The sequence below is a fragment of the Urocitellus parryii genome, chromosome 6, assembly GCF_045843805.1.
Source record: "Urocitellus parryii isolate mUroPar1 chromosome 6, mUroPar1.hap1, whole genome shotgun sequence".
NCBI classification, from domain to species: domain Eukaryota; kingdom Metazoa; phylum Chordata; class Mammalia; order Rodentia; family Sciuridae; genus Urocitellus; species Urocitellus parryii.
This window is the reverse complement of record NC_135536.1, coordinates 170,473,829-170,499,422: the sequence shown is the minus strand read 5'-3', so window position 1 is coordinate 170,499,422 and position 25,594 is coordinate 170,473,829. Positions and strand designations below refer to the sequence as shown.

Genomic DNA, 25,594 nt, shown 5'->3' with positions numbered 1-25,594 from the left:
CCATTTCCCAGACTCTCTTCCAGCTGCATAATGCCATCACACCATCCAGCCATAACTCATTTCCCACTTCACCAAACTAGTCAAATAATAATCTCCCAGAAATTTTGGAGACAAAGAGACAGTATTTGGGATCTGGGAATAGCTGTAATCAGGCAAATTGATTCAGGAGATGTGGAGTGATTCTGTTCACAGAGAAGAAAAACAATAAATTTTAAAATATGAAATATGTTAAGAAAATGAGAGGACCAGTCACACTTGGGGAGGGAATATTTGCAAAACACAACTCTGATGAAGAACCATTATCTAAAATAGACAAAGAACTCAAATAAATCCAAAAACCACTATTAAAACTGGGCAAAAGCCAGGCTTGGTGGCAAGTGACTGTATTTCCAGCAACTCAAGAGGCCAAGGCAGGAGGAACTCAAGTTCAAGGTCAGCCTGGGCAACTTAGTGAGACCCTGCTTCAAAACAAAAATTATAAAAGGGCTGGAGAAATAGCTCAGAGGTAAAGCACCCCTGAGTTCAACCCTAGTACATAATAATAATGAAGATGATGATAACAATAATAATAGTTTTAAAACTGGGCAAAATATGTGAACCAACACCTTACCAATGAAAATATGAAAGTGGCAGATTAGCATTAAAAAAGCATTTGCCTAGCATGTGTGAGACACTGGGTTTGATTTTCAGCACCAAAAATAAAATACATGAATAAAACAAAGGTCAATCAGCATGTAAAAAAAAATTTTTAAAAGATATTCAAGAGTTGGAGTTGTGGCTCAGTGATAGAGCACTTGCCTAGCATGGGTGAGGCACTGGGTTTGATCCCCAGCTTCATATAAAAATAAACAAATAAAATAAAGGTATTGGGATTGGGGTTGTGGCTCAGCGGTAGAGCGCTCGCCTAGCATGTGTGAGGTGCTGGGTTTAATCCTCAGCACCACAAAAAAACAAAAAAATAAAATAAAGGTATTGTGTCCAACAAAAATAAATAAATAAATAAAGTTATTAAAAAGAGAGAGAGAACGTCATTAATAAAAGCTATAGACTTCAGTTAATAATGTATCAATATTGGTTTACTAATTGTAACATATGTATTATATTAATCCAAGATGTTAATAATAGGGGGAAACTGTGAGGGAAGAGATCTATGGGAACTGTACATGCTACACTCCATAATTTTGTATATCTAAAACTATTTTTTAAAATAAAGTCTAGAACCTGTTGTAGTGGTTCACACCTATAATCCCAGCAGCTCAGGAGGTGGAGGCAGGAGGATCTCAAGTTTAAGGCCAGCTTCAACCACTTAGCAAGGCCCTAAGCAACTTTGTGAGATCCTGTCCCTAAATAAAAAATGAGAAGGATTGGAGATGTGGCTCAGTGGTAAAGTGCCTCTGGGTTCAATCCTATACCAAAAAAAAAAAAAAAAAAACTTATACTACCTAGTTCAGACACTTCTTGGCCTCCCAATACCATCCCCTCCATTAAATCACACATGAAAAAAAAAAATGTTCTGGAGAAGACAGAAACTTTTTTTTTTCTTTTTAAACTATGGATTGAACCCAGGGGTACTCTGCCACTGAGCCACATCCCCAGGTCTTGCTAAGGTATCCAGGCTGGCAATGAACTTGCAATTCTCCTGCCTCAGCCTCCCAGTAGCTGGAATTATAGGTGTGCACCACCAGCACTAGCTGGCAAAACCCTCCTTGTGCAATATTGGAAGCTGGTGGATGACATTGAATGGACAAAGCCAGAATCTTCTTTCATGGGCAAAAAGAGATGGGGCAGCAGGCAGAGGGGAGCAGGCTGGCCTCCTGGACAGCCCTCATCCTTTCTCTTTCCCACTACACACTCTGCCTGAGTGAGCTCATCTGTCCTTATGTCTTCAATTTCCACCTCCTTGAGAAGGGCTGCCAAATTTCTACCCACAACCCAAAACTCCGCTTTAAGCTCCAGCTCCATGTACCAACTGCCTAGTCAACATTTTCCCTGTGGTGTTGAATTAGATAGGATTACATTCCACTGTGAGTAATAGAGACCAAAATGCAGTGTCCTGAACAAAAAGAGTTTCTCTTACATTTAAAAGTCTGGAAGTACCCAGCCTGAGGCTAGCATAGGGATACTGCTCCAGGGATCAGTCTCCTGGAAGGTCACTGCTTTGCTGTTGCTCTGGTTTGTCCTGTAACCTCATAATCCAAAGTGGAGGTTAAAACTCCAGTCATCCCATTGACATTCCAGGCCGCAGGATGGAGCAGAGGAAGAACAAGAAACAATGGGCACCCACCAGTATTTTCAAGGAAGGATTCTGGAAGAGGCCACAAAACAGTTCTGCTTACATCTCATTAGCCAGACTTAGTCATGTAGCCATGGTTTGCAGCAAGGGAGGCTGGGGGGCATATTCTGTATGCTGTGTGACCATGACAAAAAGGAAAATGAGAGAAGAGCTGGAGATGCAGCTCAACGGTAGAGCTCTTGCCTACCATGTGCAAAGCCCTGGGTTTGTTCCCAGCACAGCTATTAGAGAAAAATAGAAAAGAAAAAAAAAATGAGAGTTGATATTGGGGTAGAAAGCCACCAACATTGTCCACCCCGCAGCCCTACAATCTCCTCAAGAAAAATCTTGTCCTCTCTAGTATGTCTTTTTCCCTTAGTCTTGCTCCTTTTTGTACCTCCCCCAACACCAACCTCACAGAAGGGCAATTCTGTGGGGCAGGGGCTGGAAGGGGACAGTCTCACCCAATCTAAGAATTGGGTAAGGAAGACAAACTCCAAGGGTCACAAACAGAGACTGAAGACTCCAAAAAGACACCCGAATGGAGCAAGTAGGATTGGGGGGTTCTGTGCAAAGGACCAGAATGCCTGTGGGGTTGGAAACAAGGGTGGGTCTGTCATCAAAAGCAGCAGGGACAAACAGCCCAGCCCTTCATTGGGCTGGCTGCCAACTACCTAGATTCCATTCTGCCTCGACTGGCACCGCCCCTCACGCCTCTGCACTGCCTGTTTCTTCCACTTGGAACGGTTCTCCTTTCTGTTTCTCCATGTGGTTCACTCTTAGTCACCCTTGGGGGACTCAGATCAAGGGCCACCTCCTCCAAGAAACCTTTTCAATGTCCCTATGGCAAAGCACAGAGAGAAGGGGGTGCAAGTGGGAGGTGTCAGTATAGAGTTTTGGAGGAAAGGCCAATCCTGGTCCTTTGGGTACCATTTGGGGCAGGACATTGGAGGCTCAGCTGGAAGCTGGAACCCCCCAAGTCTTTCTTTTTATAAAGAAGGAGGCATCAGCTGCCCACAGAGCAGTGTCAACAGAAGTCACCAAGGTTAGCCTAGATCTCCTGGCCACCAGGCTACCACAAACAATGGAGGAGGGATTGGGTCTCCCACAGTCCACTTCTCATGAGGAAAGTGATGCTGTCCGAGGTCTGAGGCTGTGGGCCAGGGAGAGGAAGTCCATCTGGGTGGGAGCAGGCAGAGTAATTCCTGGAAGGAAGCTCATACCTCAGGAATCTGGGAGAGGAACATTCTAGAGGTCTCTGTCCCAGAAGCTGGCCACGTCCCATCCAGGACAGAGCAGGAAGGGTTGGGCAGCCAGCTAGGGAGTACGTCACCTGAGCTGGGGTGCTGAGGTACCAGATTCCATCACGGTACCAAGGTACCAAGCCCCTACAACTGTGGCACAGGAAGAGCACAGCCCATGAGGTGGCCTATTGAGTAAGGCTGGGCGATTTCCCGTTATCACTCAGCTTTCTCATCCAAAGAGAGAAGCACGGAGGCCTTCTTTCTATGGGTGTGATGAGGATAACTGAGGCTACAGAGGAAGGTCCCCAGCGAGGCACCAGCACACCATGAGGTTTAGCTGATATGGTCCACTGGTGAAGAAAGCCTTGCCCACCCTCTGTGGTGTGTGTGTGTGTGTGTGTGTGTGTGTGTGTATGTGTGTGTGTGTGTGTGTCTGTCCCAAGTTCTGGGCCACAACAAGCGGCCAGCCTTAGGCAGGAGGTGGAGGGGAGACTTTGAAATCCCCTCCACAGCCCCGCAGCATCAACAGGCTTGGGTGGGACACATGTCCTACTAACTATACCCTCTGCTCTAAAGCCACCTGCTGCTCTGCCTTGTTGTGGGTACCAGGAAAGGGGAGCCTACGCCTTCCTGCCTTCCAAACCCAGGGTCTCCTTGGATCGATCCCCAGCTGGCAGTTCCTAGGGTAGAGGACTTTCTGAGCAGGCACAGCACCCACAATAGGGTTCAAGGAACAAGTTTCTCCCAAGGGCCTGAGAGAAGGAAGGATGCTGACCAGCAGGACAGAGCTGGGGACTGGCCAAGGTAGAAAAAGGTTCAGAAGGTCAGAAGAGAAGCTGTGCCAGAAAGGCAGGAGGGACACTGATGGTTAGGGCTGGGAAAGGGAGTTTGAGGGGTCAGCCAAGGACAGTCCATGCCCTGAATCTTTTGGATCTTCTCTTGTAGGTCCTGGGCAGTCAGGGAAAGTGTTGGAGTGGTGAAGTGACAGGCCAGATTTCACCTTTGAAAACCTCCTCCAGTTACACACTAGAGACGGCCTGAAGGGGCAAGGCTGGGGCTGGGGCATCCCCTGGGAGGAGTAAGCCCTAGGCAGAGGCCCAGAGAAGGGAGGTTCGGCCTGGCAAGAGGCTGCTGCTGGGAGAACACACTCAGGCTGATCTTTGTTTGTGCTGTCCCCACCCGGATAGAGGGAGGAAGCTCGGTGAGGTCAGTGGGTGGGCCCACAATGGGAGACATGAGACCACAGAGAGGTGAAGGGCAGGGGATCTGCAGGACCCTATGAGGCCCAAGCTTTCTATGGCAATTGAACTTCCTCTAACATGGATCAAGGTTTCACTGGGGTCATTTGTTGTCCTTCTTCTCTGTGTCAGATTGGAGGATGCCCAAGGGTGGAGCCTGTGGCTCCCAAATCAGACTGAGGGAATCTGAAGTTGGGGGAAGCAGGAAGCTTCCAAATAAGAGGGCACCCTCAAGTCCTGCGTGGAGCTTGCTGCTGCGGCTGACAATGACAAGCCTATCTTTGGAGTTCAGGGTTGGGATGCAGGAAGAGGAATGAATGGAAGTGGAAGGGGGAAATAATAACAGGGAGCACACATGTGAGCCCATCCTCTTTATCCCCTGACCATACACTCAGTCTTCAGTCCTCTCTGGCTTGACTCAGTCTCAAATGAGATAAAGGCCTGCCAGCCCCTGATCAAGGACTCCTGTTACACACTCACAAACACGCACACACAGAGACACAAAATACAGTGACACACATACACACAGGCAGCCAGTGGAGACTGCTCTTTAGATAGTTTGTTGGCCTCACTGACATCCAGAAGTGTGGGTGCATAGCAACCCCCAGCCTGACTTCATGACAAAGGTCCTGAGATGGGGGGGAGGGCTGTGGTGCCTGCTTGTAATCCCAGCTACTCAAGATGCTGAGGCAGGAGGATCTCAAGTTTGAGGCCAGCTTGGGCAACTTAGTGAAATCTTGTCTCAAAAATAAATAAATAAATAAGGCTTGGAATATAGCTCAGTGGAATAGTGCTTACCTAGCATGTGTCAAGCCCTAGGTTTGATCCTTTATACCAGGGGGGGAAATAGGTCCTCTGGAACAGCAGCCCTGATAATAAGGGCAGCAAGGATTCTCTCCATCAGGTAAAAAAGGCTAGGGGAGGTGATACTGTAGCTAGGGCAGGCCCAGGGAAAGCAATCCAGGAGGTAAAATGGCCCTTGACAAAGCTTGGGGTGGAGGAGAGCACAAGTGGTGTTCCCAGAAGTGTGGGGGCCTTGCTGATGGAACAGGAGAAGCAGACACAAACAGACATGGGTGGAGAGGCTGCCAGGCACCAGCGGGAAGAGGCAAGGGGTCTAGGCTCTGCCAGGTTCAGGAGGGTAGGGCAGGGGTAAGTCAGCTGCTTATAAGGCTCCAAGCGGGGCCTAGCAGAACCAGGTCTCATTATTCAGAAACCACATTCTGGTATCCTTACACCTGGGTTAAGACCAGAAGGCCGCTGTGAGCCCCACATGAAAGAGACTGAGTGTTGAGGGTTGCTAGGACAGGTTGAGTTCTGAGCGGTCCCCTGACCAGGAGTGGGGCTCTGGTCAGTGAGAAGCCCTGCCTTGACGCCCCAGATTTGAGCAATGACAGAGTTGGGTCCCAGCCAGGGACCCGAGGGCCTGCCCTCACCCTCAATTCTGCCTCTTCTGACATTGGAGAGCCCGCTAGGGAACTAGAGTAAGGGGAGGTGGAAGTGGGTCGGGTTCTGGGTCCTGGGACTGGAGGAGTCTGGGGCGCGGTACTCTCTCCCGCCCTGGCTAGGCCCTGGCAGATGCAGAAGGGCCGGCCAAGGCAGAGCCCCAAGGTGGGCTGTTGGGGCGGGGCGGGGGAGCCGCAGGAGGCCGACGAGGGGTCTGGAATTCCTCTCCCCCTCCCTCCTCCGCCCGCCTCGGCCTTCTCCCACCCCCTGGGCTGTGGGGGGAGCAGGGGAGGCGCCGGGGCCCCTCCGCCCCGCCGACTAAGCGCAGGAGGGGCGCAGGGAGGGGCCCTGGACGCCGCGGGGCTGGGCCCCTCGCAGAGGCCCGCGCAGGCAGGCCCCGCCCCGGCCTCGCACATCTGGGCCGGGAGCGCGGCCATCCGGCCTGGGGGAGGGGGCGCGGGCCAGAGCAGAGTCGGAGGCCGCCGGCCGGGCGCACGTCGAGGGCTGCGGCAGGCACCGCCGCCCACTGCGGGCCGGGATCCAGGCGGCCGGACCTGGGCCGAGCTGTCGGGAGGGCGGAGGTGAGCTCTCTAGGGCGGGGGCTGCTGGAGCGGAGAGAGGCGCAGAGGTTGGCCGTCCCGGGCTGTCTGCGGAGACCCCACGAGAACGCTCCTGACTCCGGTGAGGGCAGTTCTGCCAGCCCCTCTCTTGAACCAGGCCGTGGGAGCGGGCTCCTACTTGGGCTATGGGGCTCCACACCCGTTGCGCTAAGGCTCCACCTGGCTGCCTGTGCCTGGGGGCTGGCAGGAGAGCCAGTGTGGGTTGGGGCCTGCTTCTGGGAAGTGGTTGTGGAGACACGGTGCCTGGGGTGGAGACTGGAGGCTGAATATATGTGCGTTTTGGGAGCTGCCTCAGAGGCCCCAGGTCCTATGGTCTGGGATGCAAGAGAGTGGTTGGGTGGCCAGGGTCCTGGTGTCCCGGCCTCTGGGTTCTCTACTGAGGCGGCATCTGGGCTCCCATAGGGGTCCTGGAGCTGCCTGTGGAGCAAACTTGTGTTGGGGACAGATGGGAGGAAAGGAGTTCTCAACCAGGACTCCAGGGAGCAGATCCACCCAGGAGTTATGGAAAGAGAGGGAGGTATTAGAGACTGATGGATCCTGGGGGACAGAAGTTGTTTGCGAACTGGCTGCTCCCATGATGAGGACCTAGGGGCGTGGGGCAGGATGTATGGAAAGCAAAGATGAGGACAGAAAGGCTCCATAGGAGACCATTTCTGTCACCCTTGCCCCAGCACAGGAGGGGGCAGCCCCTTCACCCCACAGCCTCCCCCTAGTTTCCTTCTGGCTTCTCTCTAGATTCAGGGTGGGGCAGACTTTTGGGTGCCATTTCTGATCTGACCCTTGGACCCTGGTTGGTTGGCCCATTCTGTGGCTTGGAAGAAACCCCTGTGGCCTCACTTAGCTTGCTGACAGAGTCCTGTTCCATTAGAAAGGCCTGCAGTATGCTAAGCAGGCAGCAGTGGATAGGAGAGTCAGGGTCCCAGGGAGGAGGGGAACTGTAAAGATGTGGTTGTCCTCATGGACATTGTGTGGAGTCCTGAAATCTAGTAGCACCACACACTTGCAGAGCTCCGAGGGCCATAGGCGCCCAGCCCAAACACCCCTAACATAGGAAGAGATCTTGAGAGAATTCTCTCCATTAAGTAAAAAAGTTCTAGCCTACTATGAAACTAGGGAACACTCTCTAGGAAGTCTCTGGTCTAAGTCCCTTCTTGGCCACACCCTGTCCTGGTTCCCAGGAACGGATAGGGCATGCCTATTGGGTAGAAATAAGGACCAGGGGTAAGGGAGAATCTGAAGATTAGAGGTCAATATGAGGCCAAAAGTTAGGAGTCAATCCATGGGCAGAGTTAAGGGTCTACTTATGGGTAGGGTAGGGATCATGCTGGGGCCAGAATTTGACACATGCTGTCAGCCAGGAAATGGAGTTACTTTTTGCATAAAATCAAACTGTCCCAGGAAAATATTCCCTTACCCATAGATGTCACTCTTTGAAATTAGTGGGCCCCTGCAATAGGGGTCTGCCTCCCTCATTTTCAGCTGTAAATTCTGTCCAGAACTAACTTTGGGGAACTAGGTTGTCTTGAGCTCCCTGGTCAGCATTGCACTTAAATGTCTTTGGGTGCATTTGCATGGTGATGGGGGTTTCCAAAGACATGGGGCATGTGTGTTTTGTAGCTGCTACCTGCTTCTACCTACAACTCTCAGGGAATCAGCAGGAAACTTCTTTAGTACAAATTGATTTGATTCCTACCTCCTTGTCAAAAAACTCAGGATGGCCAAATAAAATTCTCAGTAAGACCAGAAACTTCTAAAAAGCCAAAATTCAGAATTTAAATGAAACTATGAAGGAAAGAACACTGCTCATACATGCCTGACTCTCTGCCTTTATCAACACCTTTCATACCTGGATTTATGGATCCTCGGAAGTTCCTTGTGACACCCATTTTATAGGAAAGGACATTGAGGTGCAGAGAGGTGACATGATAGACTCATGCCAGGTGCCATGGTATACTCACTTCAGGTACTGAAGCTCCTGCCATCTCTGAGAACCCAGAGCAGGGGCACTCCATGTATGACACACTCAAAGAAAGAAGATAACAAGCTTCAGAACAAAGATTATAGGCACATAGTTGGGGCATGAAATTCAGTTTAGAGTGATGGACAACTCAGTGTGTTTTTTCCCAAGTTTTTGGTTGTTTCTATAGACCCAATAGCATTAATCCATCCATCCACCCATCTATCCATCTAAGAAAGTGGTTCCCAACACTTAGCACAGAGACTGGTACAAAGAAATTACTAATATGTGTTTGCTGAAGAACCAAACATGATGGTGAGTGTCTGTAATCCCAGCAACTCCAGACTAATGCCCAAAGGATGGCAAGTTCAAGGGTAGCCTCAGCAACTCAGCAAGACTCTGTCTCAAAATAATAAATAAAAATGGCTGAGAAATGTAACTCAGTAGTAGAAAATCCCAGGGTTTAATCCCTACTACTGCAAACAGTGACAACAAAGAACATACAAATAGGACTACCAGCTTCTCTATTGCAGCTGGATCCAGTGGAATGCTGGTAAATGTTTTATAGTCAAGTCTCTGGGAGGGAGAAAAATCTGATTTTGTAGTGTTCGCCAATTCCCACAGTGTAAATATTCCCACCACAACTGATTTCAAGCTACTACCATGATGTCAATGAATGCAGAATTGAGAAGAGAGACACAGTTTCAGCTCTGAAGAGCTTGTGGGACCCAGCTCTAGGATGTCACTCTGTCACTCTGAGCTGGGCTCCTGTCCCTGGTGACCAATATTCCTATCAACCTCATTTATTGGTTTCTCTTTTCTGGGCATCATCTGGCCACTACTATGCAAGTGTCCACAGCCAGCCCCAGTCCTTCTCCTGATTCAGATTCCTGTGTATCCAACTGTGTACCTCCAGTGACATGGAGGACAGCAAGACTGCATGGTGCTAGCCATGTAGGAGTATCCTTGACATGCAAAAGGGTGTAGAAGTCTGGGTGTCTGTCCACAATTAGGCTGGGTTTGTGTAAACCCTGCATGAACGAGGGTGTGTACATGTGTGTAAGGGCGTGCCAGTGCCAGCTCTGTGTTGGCTTGTGTTCTGTTAGCAAAACTTCCTGATCCTGTTAATGGGTACAGAGAGGGAGTAGGCCCTGGGCAGCCCCCACCTTTGTTTAGAGGGATAACCAGGCTCACAGATAAGGCCAATAGCATCCAAGATCTGCAGGCTATTGAACTGCGGGGAAACTTGAGCAGCACTTCTCAAAGTCACCTGGGCATCTCTCCTTAACATACAAGTCCTGATTCAGCAGGTCAGGGATGAAGCCTGAGTTTCTACATTTCTAACAAGCCTCCTGGAGATCCCAGGAAGATGCCCAAGCTGCCATGTTTTGAGTAGCAATGCTGTTGAGAATTTGGAGGGGCCTGCCTATAATATGGCCCCCAGAACTTCACAGACACAAACTCAAGTTCTTCCCATCTTTTGTTGTTGTTGTTGTTATTGATGGACCTTTTATTTTTCATATGCGGTGCTGAGGATCGAACCCAGTGCCTCACACATGCTAGGCAAGTGCTCTACCACTGAGTCACAACCCCAGCCCAAGTTCTTCCCATCTTAAAAAATAAAGTAAATATTCTTCCTCACCTCCCTCCAGCTACTATGCTGTTCCTGGTCTCAGCCAGCCTTCTAAGGAGGTTTAGCCCAATTACCTTTCACTGTTGGCCATATTTGGACTTACCTGCCGTGAACCATTAAGATAGGTGTTTACAGTCTCCTCTAGGGCTACAACTCTTTCATTTTTGTTTTATTTTGTTTTATTTTACACCAGGGATTGAACACGGGAGGCTTCTACCTCTGAGCTACATCCCTGGCCCTTTTTATTTTATTCGGAGACAGGGTCTTGCTAAATTATCCAGGCTTGCTTGGAACTTAGATCTTCCTGCCTCAACCACCCAAGTAACTGGAATTACAGACATGTGTCACCATGCCCAGTGAGTCTCAGGATCTCTTAAAGGCATCTAGCTTCACCCTCTTCTCATCATAGTCTTCATGAAACCACAGAAAGCTTCTCCATATCTCGGGCAGCCCATCTTCCCCTATTCAGACTTTAAGTCACTTCTCCTCTCTTCCCTCTGCTTTCCGCCAGGCCTCCCATGACCATGACTCCCAAACACATGTATCTAACTTGGATTTCTCCCTGACCTCCCGATCACATATCATCTGGCTTGTTGGCATGTTCTCTTAGTTCCAAATTCTGCCCCTTCTCCCTGCCATCCTGCCCCTTCACTACCTAGCTTATCATCTGTCTCAGCTTGAGCCAGGCACTGCCACCTTGACATCCACTGTCTCTTAAATGTCTCTGCCTGTCTCAAGGCACACAGACACCACCATCTAAAGCCTGGAAGGCTACAAGCCCAGCTAATTTCCTGCTTCCATGGACTCCTGCAATCCACCTCCCCAAGCAGTCAGAGGGACATCTCAAAATGCAAACTAAATCACGCCTCTTCAAATCTTTCAACCTAAAGGAAGGCCCACAGGGGCCTGCCTGCAAGCCCACCCCTCCCCCATTCGCTGTGTGCAGCTGCCACATTCACAGTCCAGTATTGTTTATCATCTCATTATGCTGATTATCGGATTATGATCATCTCCCTCACCAAGCTGTGAGTCCCTAGGGACGGAGTCTCTCTAGATCACTGATGTGCCCCCAGCACCTGGCACAGAGGTGGGCACCAGAAAACACTGAGAAGGATCCCAAGCTCTTTAAAGCCAAGCCATTTTGAGACAAACGGGGCCTGTGAGACTGAGCTTTACATGAGATGAAGGAATTGCTGTAAATTTGGTTAGACATGATAATGGTGTTGTAATGGTGTTTTTCAAAATGTCTTTATCTTTTGGAGAGACATGTTGAAGTGTTTATAGGTGAAGCAACATGATGACTGGGATTTGCTTCAAAGGACTCCAGCCAAAAGTAAATAAATACAATAAATAAGCAGTCTTTTGTGAAGGAACAAAAGAACAAGTAAATCCCATTCTGCTTGTCTGTTCCTGTTGACAGCTACAAGTCCCTCAAGGATGCTGGCTGTCCCGGAGATGGGCCTGCCGGGGCTGTACATTGGTAAGACTCCCCTACTGCTGGCTGCTCTTCCTTGACCACCCTCCACTCACCCCTGCCTTGAGACCCCTTCACCCGCAGGTTGTCCACATTGTGTGTGTGTGTGTATACATATGACCCATCTGGTCACAGAACCCCTCTGTGTATATAGGGGTGTGAGTGCAGAGAGGGTGTGTGCGCACACAGGTATATGCATGTGCAAGTGTTTTGTTCAGATAGTGTGTGCACAAGACTTTGTGTGAGTATGAGTTAGTGTGTGTCTGTCTGTGGATAGATCTCTGCATGGGACCTGTGGGGGGTAGGGTATAGTCTAAGATGGGCATGTGAATACAGAAGTCTGTGCATGCCTATGTGAGTGTCTGGGTCTGGAGGCAGGCTCTGGGCTCTCTGCAGGGGTGGGAGGCCAGCAGGCAGGAGGGACACTCCTCAGGAAATCCATTCACAAAGACCTGGTGGGTTGGGCCCTTCCTTCCTGCCTCCCTTCCCAGGCTCAAAGCACAGCAACTTGGCCTCTCAAGCTGGAGCTGGTGGCAGGGCTAAGCCTCTGCTTGGATGCCTGAGAAAGGGGAGCCCTCAGAATGTGAATACCATGTCCCTGCCCCTCTGGCACCCAAAGAGAATGCAGCCCTGTTCAGGCATTTCCCAGAATTCCATTCATTCCCAACCCCTCACATGTTCCTAGGTTATCCCAGGCCAATGAAGGCTGGGGCCTCTCTTGGGTCACATAGCAAGGCTGTGGTTGAAGGAACAGGTCCCTCCCCTAGCTCAGCATGCAGCATGACAGACCTGCCTATTTGTCCATGAATCTTCATGCCAGGTCCCTCTTTGCCTCTCTGGACAACCTCCTTTTCCCCACCCATGGATCTCAGGACTGCCCCAGTACCTCCCACATGACCCTTAGCAAAGCTCTGACTGATGGTGACCAGCTGCCAACCCATACCTGGGAGTGTTCAGCCAGGCAGGACCTCTTGCCCAGTGAGCTGCCTGATCCTTCAGGCAAAGCCTTGGGCTGCCTCCTGGGGGCTACTCTGTGACCTCTTACCTAAGATCCAGCTCAGTCACGAGGCTGCAAAGCGGTTTCAGTGGGATCTCCTGCCCCTAAATGCTAGCTGGGGTGTACATTTGTGTATGGGGGTGTGTGTTTAAAGGGTTGGGTGATCTGACTTCCCAGTGCTGTGGACATGCCTAAGCTTAGAGCCGGACTGGAGGGAGGTGCTGGCCTCCCCCTTCCTGATCCTCCCTAGGCAGCCAGTTGGGCCGTCTGTGGCCCTGAGGATGGGGGAGGGAGAGCTCCTCAAGTCCTGATTAGAAACAGGTGGCCCAAGTTACGGCAGAGGGGAGCAGTCCCACTTCTGGGCCAGCTGTGCTACCTCCCGGCCACTTAGATCTGCAATTCCCCCTCCTTTTGTGATTTCTCTACCCTCCACCCCTACCCCAGTAGCTCATCTGCCCAACTTCTCCTGCCCTTCTACTTCTGGACTCAGTCTCCCCACCATATGATGCATCTCTGTCTCCCCTCCTCCCTAGCTGGGTGTGCCAGATGGGTGCCAGGGGAGTCAATGAGCCCAGGTGATACATAGATCACCCTCCAGGGAAAGGTTGCCTCTAACTGATAACAAGCCCTTAGCCTCTGCACCCGCCTCAAGACTGTCCTTCCTGATCTTCCCTTCCAGTCCCTCTTCCCCAGTAGAACTGATGGAGAACCTCCTGGTGCCAGACCTGGGATCCCGCTGTCCTGATCATGCCAGAATGACCTGCTCTCTCTTCCCTGCAGGTTCCAGCCCAGAGCGATCACCAGTACCTAGCCCACCTGGCTCCCCAAGGACCCAGGAGAGCTGTGGCATTGCCCCCCTCACACCCTCACAGTCTCCAGTAAGCCCAGATCAGGGACTGGGGTTATGAGAGGCCTGGGTTGGTGTGGAGGGAGATGGAACCTGGCAGAGCCATGGCAGGGCCTGTGCTGGGAAGAAAGAAGGGTCAGGGGCATACCACATGCCTCCTATCCCTGTACACTCTAGTCATACCCCCAGGAGGATTAGCCTTGAGTGGCCTTGGGCTACTAAGCAGGTAAGCCCCACATAACTAACTCCCAGCCTTCCCTGCTATAGGATGATACCTAGGGGCCACTGTGGCTGGCTGCAGCAGGTTGTGGGGCAGGCCTGTGGTTTTTATAGGTTCTCCGAGCACTAGGGCCTCTCAGAGTTGCTCCACCTCCTGCCAACCACAGTCCCACCTTATTTCAAGACATATCTGGAGGAGAGGAAGTTGTGTTGTCAAAAAAGTAATTTTGAAACTACTAGCTTGAAGTTTCCAGGACAAAGCCTTCTCACCCCCAGTTCCCTGAGAGTCTTGTCCTGATGATCCCTCCTGTTCTCAGAGACCCCAGGCCTGGCCTGGGAGAAGGCAGGGACAAGTCTGCATGTGCATGGGGCCTCTCCTCTCTGCCACAGAATTGGACAGAATCTGGTTTGAGTCACTGTGGCCACAAAAAGAGTAAAGGAATAAAATATGCACAGATCCATATAAAGCTATAAAACTGCCCAGAGGAGCAAAATTGCTCCCAGCCATTCCGAGACTGGTGTAGGGAGGGAAGATGGTGCGAGATGGGGGTGGACCAAGGCAGTAGCTGGGTGAAGAATTGGAAGTGGCAAAGCAGCTGCTGTCGCCCAAAACCACAGGGCTACCTGAGAAACCTCAGACTTTCTGAGTAGTTGGTATGCCCAGGTCTTAGCCTGGAGCCAGGGAGGAGAGGGGAGCCCTGGCCAGCAGGTGGGCAGGTGGAGCTGGGCCAGGTCTGCTCTGGACCACAGCTAGCAAAGGGGAGCACTTCCCTGCTGGTTGCTGACTCTGAATCTTGGATTTGCAGAAGCCGGAGGCCCGAGCCCCCCAGCAAGCCTCCTTCTCCGTGGTGGTGGCCATTGACTTCGGCACCACATCCAGTGGCTATGCCTTCAGCTTTGCCAGTGACCCTGAGGCCATCCACATGATGAGGTGATGGTGGCTGGGATGGGAGATTGCGGGGAGGGGGATCCCCAAATTCTGGGATGGGCCTGATCCTAGAAATGGTCACTGAGACATGGGGTCTTCTCAGAGCCTCTTCCATCCCTAGTCTAGGCACGCTGTGGGGACAAAAGGTTGGAGGATGGCCTCACATCTGGGCTCCAGGCCTCAAGTGGAGCACTCTCACCCTCTGCCTGAAATGTGGAACTTTAGTTTTATTTTAAGTTTTTATGTATTTATTTACTTTTGCACTACTGGTGATGGAGCCTAGGGCCTTCCTTGCACATGTGAGGCGCTCTACAACTGAGCAACATCTCCCAGCTCAGGGGTTTATTTGTGTGTTTTGGGCAGTACTAGGGGAACTTTTTTTTTTTTAAGAGAGAGAGAGAGATTTTTTTTAATATTTATTTTTCAGTTTTCGGTGGACACAACATCTTTATTTTTATTTTATGTGGTGCTGAGGATAGAACCCAGCGCCCCGCGCATGCCAGGCAAGCACTTTACTGCTTGAGCCACATCTCCAGCCCGGGGGAATTTATTTTTAATTTAAAATTTTTTGTGGAGATAAAACAAATTTGCAATAAAACATACATACCTTTTTATTGGGTTATACACAAACATATATATCTGCATATATGTGTTTTTTTAAATATTTTTAGTTGTAGATAGACACAATACCTTTATTTTATTTATTTATCTTTATGTGGTACTAAGGATCGAACTCAGTTCCTCTTACGTGCAAGGCAAGCGCTCTACCACTGAGCTACAACCCCAGCCCTGCATATATGTGTTTTAAAGATAAAAGTGATCTATAATAAAACTTGCTTTATTTTATTTATGTATTTATTTATTTTTGTGGTACTGGGGATTGAACCCAGGGGTGCTCTGCCATATCCAACCTTTTTAATTTTCTTTTGAGACAGGATCTTGCTAAGTTGCTGAGGCTGGCTTTGAACTTGCAATCCTCCTGCCTCAGCCTCCTGAGTCTCTGGGATTATAGGTGTGTGCTATGGTGCCAGTTCTCTCTTTCTTATAAAGCTGCTGGGATTCAGTCATGGTTTCTTCACCCTAAAAACCTTATTTTAGTCCTGATCTCTTCCCAAAGGCCTCACCTCTAAACACCATAAATGGATCTCCACTCTCCTAGGACCTCACAATGGGGATTACATTTCAACAGATGAAACCTTAGGGGACACTCAAATCCTAACCAAGCCATAGCAACTTCCCTCTGTATCTCAAGATCCCGATCCTTTGAATGTATCTTACTAGGGCCACAGCCAGTAGGTGAAGCTACAGAAGACTCCACAACTCTCAACCCAGATGGGTATGGGAGATACAGGGGAGCTTCCCAAGGGCCTGGGAAGGGTGAATGGAGAGATAAAAGCAACTGACCCAAAGATACATGAGACGTGAGCTTCCTGTGAACCTGGACTGATTTTCCCCTATCTCTGCTCCCTCCACATGATAGGAGGCCACAAAGGCACTTAGAGCCCTCTAGGAGCTGTAGGGCATACCAGCTGATCAGCATACACAGCTAAGGCTCTGGCCAGGTTTCATGAACACATGAAAGACACTGTCTCATGAAAGTGATGGTCACAGAAACTGAGGAACATCTTGACCTCCCCAAGCCTTCTCTTCTCACAACCACCAAGCCCCATCATTTCTGTGTCTCCCTAATATCTCTGGTATACCCATCCACCTCTCTCCATGGCCACAACTCCAGCCTAAGTTTACCCTCCATCCTCTCTCACTTGCACTGCTGCAACATCCTCCTTCCTGGTGTAGCTTCTGCATCCTCTCTTGCCTCCAATCTGTTCTTCATGGAGACCAGCGACCTCCCTTTCCAAAGGTAAATGTAGTCATGTCTATTCGCTGCCCTACTTAAAATCCACCAAGATAGAATTCTGGTATGACATTTAAAGTTCTTCATTATCTAGAATTCCTGTAATTTCTTTTTTCCCTGCTGCACATTGAGCCAATCTAGAATTGGTTCCCCTGCTCTTCATACCTCTAACCTTTTGCATACTTCTCTGCCTGGATTCCCAGTTCCTTCCCACAAAGGACTACAATGGCGAAGTTGGCCTGAAGGAGTCAGGATGTCAGAGAAGGAAGAGGAGGGGGAGGAAAGGATTTGCCAGGCAAAAAAGTGGGTAGTTCTGGGTGGAGGTCCAGAAGCCCTTGTAGACAGGGGGTTTCAGAATCTCATTCAGGTTTTTGGGAACTGCCAGAGGTGCAGTCTCCTAAGGTGTGACTGTGGAGGTGGGTCAGATAGAAATGGTCTTGAAAGACTTGGAAGGAGCCTGGCCTTGGAGAATGGCCTTCAAGAGGGCAAGGTCCCTGGCTGGGACCTGGGTTTCTTCCAGGGTCCCTGGGTGGACTTCTTCCAGGGTCCCAGAGAGAACACATCAGGAAATCAGACCCACCCCAACAAATGGTGGCTTTTTGCTGCTTGTAAGGGATATAAAGAGGAGAGGTCAAAGGGTGTGACTTAATGGAAGAAACAGGAGTCAGATGGGACCAGTGGAACCTGTAGGTAGCATTTAAGGAGATTTAATTGTGTGCTATCTGTACTTCCCAAGAACAAATCTTCCCTCATTTCCTCTTCATAAGAACCCTAAGAGGTAGATACCATCATTATATCCATTTTACAGAAACTGAGGCTTAGAGTTATGTCCTGCCTGAGGTCACACTGCTGGCCCCGGAGCCAGCACCCAACCCCATGAAGGGTGGGTTGCCGCTGAACCCACTGACAACCACCCTGTGCCTCCACAGGAAATGGGAGGGTGGGGATCCAGGCGTGGCCCACCAGAAGACCCCTACCTGCCTGCTGCTGACCCCAGAGGGAGCCTTTCACAGTTTTGGCTACACTGCCCGTGATTACTACCACGACCTAGACCCTGAGGAGGCACGGGACTGGCTCTACTTCGAGAAGTTCAAGATGAAGATCCACAGCACCACTGTGAGCCACGTTCTGGCTCTGGGCAGGGCTGGGACCGGGGAGGCGGGGCCAGGAGGGGAAAAGACTGCATAAGTGGAGGGTGGGGCACAACTAAAAGAGATGAGGAAGAGTGGTGGAAGGATGGCTAAGGGGCGGGGCTGGAGAGAGTTGATCCAGGAGGTGGGCGGAGCTCGTAGGTGGTCGGGCTGGGCTAAGGTGAGCTGGGACTGAGGGTGAAGAGGAGTTAGAGGGGGAGCGAGGTGAAGGTCAAAGAGGTCATCAGGGAATGGTGGCAGAGCTTTGGCCTCTGGCAAAGCCTCTGTGTGTCTCTGCCAGGATCTCACCTTGAAGACCCAGCTAGAGGCCGTAAACGGAAAGAAGATGCCAGCCCTGGAGGTGTTCGCCCATGCCCTTCGCTTTTTCAAGGAGCACGCCCTTCAGGTGTGCTGCCACCCCGTTCCAGACAACTGGGGAAGGGACTCCCAAGCTCTTCTACTCCTTCCTTTCCCTTCATCCCACCCCATCCATCAGATGTGAAGTTATTGCAGCATATTATAGACCATCTTCTCCAGTCCCCTGTCTTTCTATCTGATCAGACAGGTGGAGGAGGGAGATTCTTCCAACTCAACTTGGAAGTCTTTCCTGAGATTTGGTTAGTTCCCCCAGCTCCCATACAGGGCTGAAGATGCTCCCAAGCCAACTGTTCCCCTCTCCACTCCCTATTCCTCCAGGAGCTGAGGGAGCAGTGCCCGTCTCTGCCAGAGAGGGACACTGTGCGCTGGGTGTTGACGGTGCCTGCCATCTGGAAACAGCCGGCCAAGCAGTTCATGCGGGAGGCTGCCTACCTGGTGAGGAATGCAGGCAGAACAGAGAACGATGCTTGGGAAGGCCTGGGGGTTGGCCCCATATCCTCATCTCCTCACCACCCCTGAGATCACAGACTTACTACTGTTCAAAGACCTCAACCTTCCCCTAATGGGAATTTTGGAGGGCCATTGCCACCAGGAAAGGAAGGGCCTGAGGAAACAGGAAGTAGAATGACAAGAAGCACAGCTCAGGCCAGTATAGACAACATCTTTTTTTTTTTTTTAATATGTAATGCTTCACAAATTTGCATGTCACTGTTGCGCAGGGTCCATGCTAATCTTCTCTGTATCAGTCCAATTTTAGTATATGTGCTGCCAAAGTGAGCACCAGACAGCATCTTAAGTCATGTTTCCTAGAAGCAGAGCCCAAAATGGGGAGTCTCATGTGGTTGTCTACTGAAAACAGGCTCTCAGGAGAAAGGGAAGGGAGGAAGCAGGACAGGAGAGAGCTGAACAGGGATGTGATCTTGCAGGAGCCCCACCTCAGCTTGGTCTCCCAGGGAGCTCCAGAGGGAGAATTATAGCCCTGAGTTGGCTACCGTGAGGAAAGGGTCCATGTCCGTCAGTGACATGTTGCTGGGAAAATGGGAGGGACTCCTGTCCAAGGGAGGCTGTTCCCATTCAGTTGAGGACAGCTGTCCCTAGAAGTAGCAGTTGTGGGCCAACAGCAGCAGACACAGCAGCAGAGAGGGAACCACCGACATCTACTTCAGCTGGCATCAGTACTTTCAGGAGTACCCCTGCCTCTGCCCCAGCCACTGTAGGTTCTTGAGCAGAGGAGAAAGGACTATGAAACTAGGAAGGGAGGAGATTCTGCCCAATGTGTGCCAGTCTTCATATACAGAGATGTCCAAAGGCCTGGAGAAAGAAGAGGGTGCAGAGGCTCTACTCTCTCCAGGGAGGACACAGGGTACCCCCAATCTCACAAGCAAAACTCATTGCTTGGCCTTGCCCCTGGAGTCTTGAGGGACAGACCCTAGGACACCCAAAAGGGATCTTGCCTATCGGCTCCCTGGGATATCAGTGCCCCCAATACCTCCATACCTGTGGGCCAGGCATGACCCAGGGGCCAGGTTTATAGCTATCTATGCTTCTCACTGGAAGTCAACCCTGAACAAGTGGGCATCTCCCCACAGGGATCAGGACAGAAGCAAAGCTGTCTCCTGAAAGAATACTCCCCACCTTAGTGTCTCCCTGCTCATTTAATCACCCTGCTTCCTCCCATACTGTTCCCTGCTGCCAGCTCAGGAAGGGCTGGCTCTGGGCAGGAAATCTCATCCCCACCTGTATCCTCCTCCCCCTTCTGATCAGAATTCTGGGGAGCCCCAAAGCCCCTGCAAAACCCAGTATTTCCCAAAGGAATCTCCCGTCCTAATGCAGGAAATAACAGATTTCAAGTGTTTTTCTCCCCCCCACACTGGCCTATCTTGGTGCCTGGAATTTCACTGTTTCCTTCCTGCTATATCAGATTCTCTGGGAACAAAGTTCTCCTGGGAGTGGGGCAGCCTGTGGCCAAGTGTCTGACACCCCGGTGAGCCCAAGGGAGCCCCTACCACTTCCTCTGCTCCACCACACTCCAAATACTGTGCTAGATAGTCTCTGCCAACACCCCAGCCAGTGCTCAGCTGGTCAGCTACACCTGCGAAGGGGAACCTTGCTACAGTTCTGTCATCTTCCTGCTGGGCCACCCCTGTGTCCCTTGGGCCGTGGCCATGGCCTCCGGCCTGGTCATAAAGTGGCTGTGAGCTCCACATTTATGTAGCATGAAGGGGCCTGAGAGGCCTAGCATGGGTGGGATGTGACCAGGGAGGAGGTGGGAGCCCCCTGGTGTCATCCTAGATATGACAGCCCATAGCAATGTCTGGTCCTGCCCACTTTCCACCCAGGCTGGCCTGGTATCTCGAGAGGATGCAGAGCAACTGCTCATTGCCCTGGAGCCTGAGGCTGCCTCTGTCTACTGCCGAAAGCTGCGCTTGCACCAGCTCATGGACCTTAGTGGCCGGACTCCAGGGGGTGGGCGCTTGGGTGAGCGCCGCTCCATTGACTCCAGCTTCCGTCATGGTGAGCTGCCTCAGGGACCTTGCCCAAGACTGGTAAGATGCAGTTGCCCTTGGAGTGTTGAGGTCACTGAGGCCACAGGCTCAGAATGTTCAAGATGAAGCGGAAGGAGCACTAATCTTGAGGTAGCAGGAACATCCCTGGTGAAGTTCAATTGATGGAGAGAAGTGCAGCCCTGCTCTTGGGGCCCCTAGTCTGGGAGGTGGGGGGAATTGAGATTTCACCTTGCCTAGGGGCACATAGTCTGAAGAGGGCAGGACTCATTCAGGCCTGAGACTGAGGTTGGGGGAGGCACAGCCTGACCTGGGGCAAGCTGCTCAGGTGGGCACTGCCAAAAACAAAGTCTGCCCCCACTCTTGTCTTCAGGAGCTTTCCCTTAAACAGCCACTGCCCACGCCCCAAGCTTCTGCTGCCAGAACCAGGCACTGAGGCCAAGGACAGCTATGGATAACATTGATCATCTTCCCAAATGTCATCTCTCACAATAGGAAGAGGCCCCAAGTTTTGAGCTCCCTTAGGATATCCCCAGATTCCCCCACCCCAGCTCCTCCAAATTCTTTTAAGTATGATTGTGCCTGGTCTGGCCCTTCCTGGGTTAAAGAAAGGTCCTGTGTCCAGATATTACACCCCCTCCCCGGTTTCGGATACAGTGCCTAGGTTTGGGGGGTCAGCATTGCACTCTCCCACTGGGGGTGGGTGGGAGTTTCAGGAGCACTGGAGGGTCCTGGCTGGGAAGATGAGGGGAGGGGCGTTGGGGGGTGAACATGGTAGCACAGTCTGATCTCATTCTCCTGCTGTCCACAACCCCTAGCCCGTGAGCAGCTGCGAAGGTCACGCCACAGCCGCACATTTCTGGTGGAGTCAGGAGTGGGAGAGCTGTGGGCAGAAATGCAAGCAGGTGCAATGGAGGGGGATGGAAGGACATCTTTCAGGGAACCATATACTGATGGGAGGAAGGACATACCTAACCTGGCAGTCCCCTCAGTCACCAGCACCTTCCCTCTCACAGCTGTGCCCCTAACTCCCACTTCTTCAGAGTTCTGTGTGGAGGAGTCAGTGGAGTTGCAGAACTTCTGGAACCATTTCTCTCCCATACCCTGTGCCCATATTTGGTGGCCTGAGGTTCAAGTACTTGAAGCTCCTCACATCCCTCCCCACACCCTGGGGTGGCAGGCTTGGGACCTTGGGCAGGGTTGGAGACTGGACAGCCTGGAGGGGATGCAGGACTGAGGGTTCAAGGCAGGCCATGCGTGTTTGCCTTTGCTGACTGTCACAGGAGACCGCTATATGGTGGCCGATTGCGGGGGAGGCACTGTGGACCTGACGGTGCACCAACTGGAGCAGCCCCATGGCACCCTCAAGGAGCTCTATAAGGCATCTGGTGAGTAGCCAGGCAGCACCCTTGCTACGTAGCGCAGGACCTATAGCCCGCCAATAGTACTTGGTGGCCAGGTGGGCGCTGACACCCCTTCCACTCTCTGGCTCACTGTAGGCGGCCCCTATGGCGCTGTGGGCGTGGACTTGGCCTTCGAGCAGCTGCTTTGTCGCATCTTCGGTGAGGACTTCATTGCGACCTTCAAAAGGCAACGGCCAGCGGCGTGGGTGGATCTCACCATCGCCTTTGAGGCCCGCAAACGCACGGCGGGTCCGCACCGTGCGGGGGCGCTCAACATTTCACTGCCCTTCTCCTTCATTGACTTCTATCGCAAGCAGCGAGGCCACAACGTGGAGACGGCCCTGCGCAGAAGCAGGTAGGTCCAGGGCCCCGGCTCAGGCAGGATTTGCTGTTGAGGAATGGAATGCCACTTCAAGGGACGGTCGTGGGCCCCACAGGACTGTCGCTGTCCGCGTGGACTGGTGCATTACGGAAATGTCGACGGGGCGAGGGGCGAGGGGCGAGGGGCGTGAGAACCCAGTGGAGCAGCCCAGGAATCCGCAGCCCAAACTGGGCAAGAGGGAGAATCAAGGGCAGGCGGTGGTGGTGGTGGGCGGGGTCGGATGTGTATCTTCTCCCGCCCACCTCCCACCTCGCAGCCGACCAATGTACCCTTCCTTGGCTTCTCTGCACCTAGGCAAGGGTATGCTCTTGCCTAGGACTGGAGAAGGCTGAAGAGTGGGGTGGGGATTAAAAGCCAACTTCTAGCTGGTTCACCCTTGACCCAGGTACATCCCCCCTGGCGGCAAGGGTAGGGAGTGAAGACCACAGATTCCAAACTGTGGCAAGCAGCCTGACCCTGACTCATGGGCCTGTGCCCCTCTTTACTGCTTACAGTGTGAACTTCGTGAAGTGGTCCTCTCAGGGGATGCTCCGGATGTCTTGTGAGGCCATGAATGAGCTTTTTCAGCCCACAGTCAATGGTATCATCCAGCACATAGGTGAGTGCCTGGTCTCTGTTCCACCCTCATTAGAGAATAATTCCCCTCACCAGTGCCTGGAAGCCACCACACATCCATACACTGGGATGAGACCCAGAATCATCTGAAACACCTGGAGCATGCAGTGAGGCAGTGATTAAGAACTAGGGGGATGAGTGTAGCTCTAGCAGGTTAGAGAACCTCTGGTGCCCCGGCTTCCCCATTTATAAAATGGGGTGATAGCACTGAGTTCCCCCAGATGCTATCACGGGGATTAAATGAACTGAAGTGTCTAGAGAGTGGGTACACGGTCTTGCATAGTATAGGAATTTGATACTGTAAATGCAGGTCCTGGTCCCTTGCCTTCCATGGGGTGGCGGGAAAGAAGGGGGTGAAGATAGAGTGTTGGGGAGGCAGAGCCCATGAGGGATGCCAAGAGCTCTCAGTGAAAGTGCTTAGTGTTTTTATCAGGATGTAGATCAAATGGCTAGTTTTTTATTGCCTAAAGTGTACAGGTGGGGAGGGGAGGGGAAGCACCAAGTTGGCACGAAGTTGTGGCCTCAGAGGCTCTTTCTCTCCCCTTCCCTTTCATCTTCCTCATCCATCATCTTGGTTCTGCCCCACAGAGGCGTTGCTGGCGCGGCCAGAGGTGCAGGGTGTGAAACTGCTGTTTCTGGTGGGCGGCTTTGCCGAGTCTGCGGTGCTACAGCATGCAGTGCAGGCAGCGCTGGGCGCCCGTGGCCTGCGCGTTGTGGTCCCACACGACGTGGGCCTCACCATCCTCAAGGGCGCTGTGCTCTTCGGCCAGGCCCCAGGCGTGGTGCGGGTGCGCCGCTCGCCGCTCACCTACGGTGTGGGCGTGCTCAATCGCTTTGTGGATGGGCGCCACCCTCCTGACAAGTTGCTAGTGCGCGACGGTCGCCGCTGGTGCACCGATGTCTTCGAGCGCTTCGTTGCGGCAGAGCAGTCGGTGGCCCTAGGCGAGGAGGTGCGGCGTAGTTATTGTCCAGCGCGCCCTGGCCAACGGCGCGTGCTCATCAATCTGTACTGCTGCGCCGCCGAGGACGCGCGCTTCATCACAGACGCCGGCGTGCGCAAATGCGGCGCGCTCAGCCTCGAGCTCGAGCCGGCCGACGGCGGCCGGGATAGCACCGGTGCAGCCCCAGGCCGCCGCGAGATCCGCGCTGCCATGCAGTTTGGCGACACCGAGATTAAGGTCACTGCTGTGGACGTCAGCACCAATCGTTCCGTGCGTGCCGCCATCGACTTTCTTTCCAACTGAGGGCTACTCGCCCCGCGCTCTTTCGGTCCCTGGGTCTGGAGAGCGGGGTGGGAGCTGAGGAACTGGCCAGTTCCGATGTCAGCGCCCCTTCCCTCCCTGCCCTCCATCCTGGAGAGGTGAAGTCTGGAGGGAGGGAGGGGACATATGGAGACTCGCTTTGTGATTGGGCTTTGGTCCACTGATTGGAAGGCTGAAGGGCCCCCGCCAAGAACCAAGAACTTCTGAAAGGTTTGCAAGAGGGAGGGCCCAGACTGGCAGGGTGTGATCCCTTAGAGAATGCAGCAAAAGACTAAGCCCTGGCCTGAACATGGGTTGGGGGAGAAGCAGCAGCAAGATAGGTTGCCAGGTGCCACTGCAGGAGGGAGGTTGTGCAGGGCCTGGGCCTGAAGGGCCAGAGTTCACTAATTGATGGGCTGCTGCCATAGGGGAGAGCCAGGCAGAGCAACCCCAAACCACAGGAAAAGGACAAATGGACATTGGAGGGACAGGTGTTAGTAACACCTTCCTGGATATGCTGACCGCTTAAATATGACTCTTACAGAAAGGGCAGCAGCTGACTGGTGGGGAGGAGGGCACATTATTATAGTGAAGGCAGCTTTGGGGGGTGTGGAGATGATATGCTCTGGAGCCTAAAGACAGCTTGTGAATGACCCACCCCACTTTCATCCCCACCACCTGATTGGATGGGCAGTTGAGGGAGGGTAAGGACAGAGGGAGCACTGAGGGATGGTCCCAGCTCTGCCACTGACTCCCTGTGCCATTAGGACATTCCCAGAGCACCCACAGGCCTGCTTCCCCAAATGTGAAATGTCAGGCATCTCTCTCAATCATGACATGCAACACCCACCCTGCAGCTTACACTAAGATGACAATAAAGCATTTATGCTTAAGGGCAAGCCACAGCCTGCTGGTACCACACAAGTGGGGACCCTAATAGTGGTAGTACTGTAGAAAGCATGAGTTATAGAGAAAGAAGAAAGTTTTCAGCTGTGCACAAGGCAGGGAACCAGCCATAAGGGGGTGCTGCTGTCAAACATCCCAAATACTTCCCCACTCCTGAAGACCTCTCCCTGGCCAGGGCAGATACCCATCCCCAGTTAGCCCCAGGCCTAAAATGCCACCACCTGTACACAGCTCTTCTGAGGCCAAGGTGTTACAATACCACTGGCTGTTCTTGCCTCCTGAAAGGATGAGTTACCCAAGTCCTT

At 52.0% G+C, this 25,594-nt stretch overlaps 1 protein-coding gene and 1 non-coding gene across 3 annotated transcripts; one reads left to right on the top strand and one right to left on the bottom strand.

Annotated features, from left to right (window-relative positions):
* Window positions 1–6,634: 6,634 nt before the first annotated feature.
* Window positions 6,635–25,560, top strand: Hspa12b (heat shock protein family A (Hsp70) member 12B). Of its 2 annotated transcripts, none has more exons than XM_026385850.2 (13): window positions 6,635–6,781; window positions 11,831–11,890; window positions 13,662–13,759; window positions 14,754–14,878; window positions 17,660–17,846; window positions 18,162–18,266; window positions 18,557–18,673; window positions 20,578–20,752; window positions 21,561–21,647; window positions 22,026–22,130; window positions 22,242–22,500; window positions 23,022–23,125; window positions 23,731–25,560. In XM_026385850.2, exons 2-13 carry the CDS (start codon window positions 11,848–11,850, stop codon window positions 24,384–24,386), a joined length of 2,061 nt encoding a protein of 686 aa, XP_026241635.1. In that variant the 5' UTR covers window positions 6,635–6,781; window positions 11,831–11,847; the 3' UTR covers window positions 24,387–25,560. The 2 variants fall into 2 exon arrangements, with proteins under 2 accessions (XP_026241635.1, XP_026241634.1); XM_026385849.2 differs by having other exon boundaries at window positions 6,635–6,881.
* Window positions 18,913–19,019, bottom strand: LOC113180716 (U6 spliceosomal RNA). Its single transcript, XR_003300505.1, has one exon. It is a non-coding gene; the product is annotated as a U6 spliceosomal RNA (small nuclear RNA).
* Window positions 25,561–25,594: the final 34 nt, after the last annotated feature.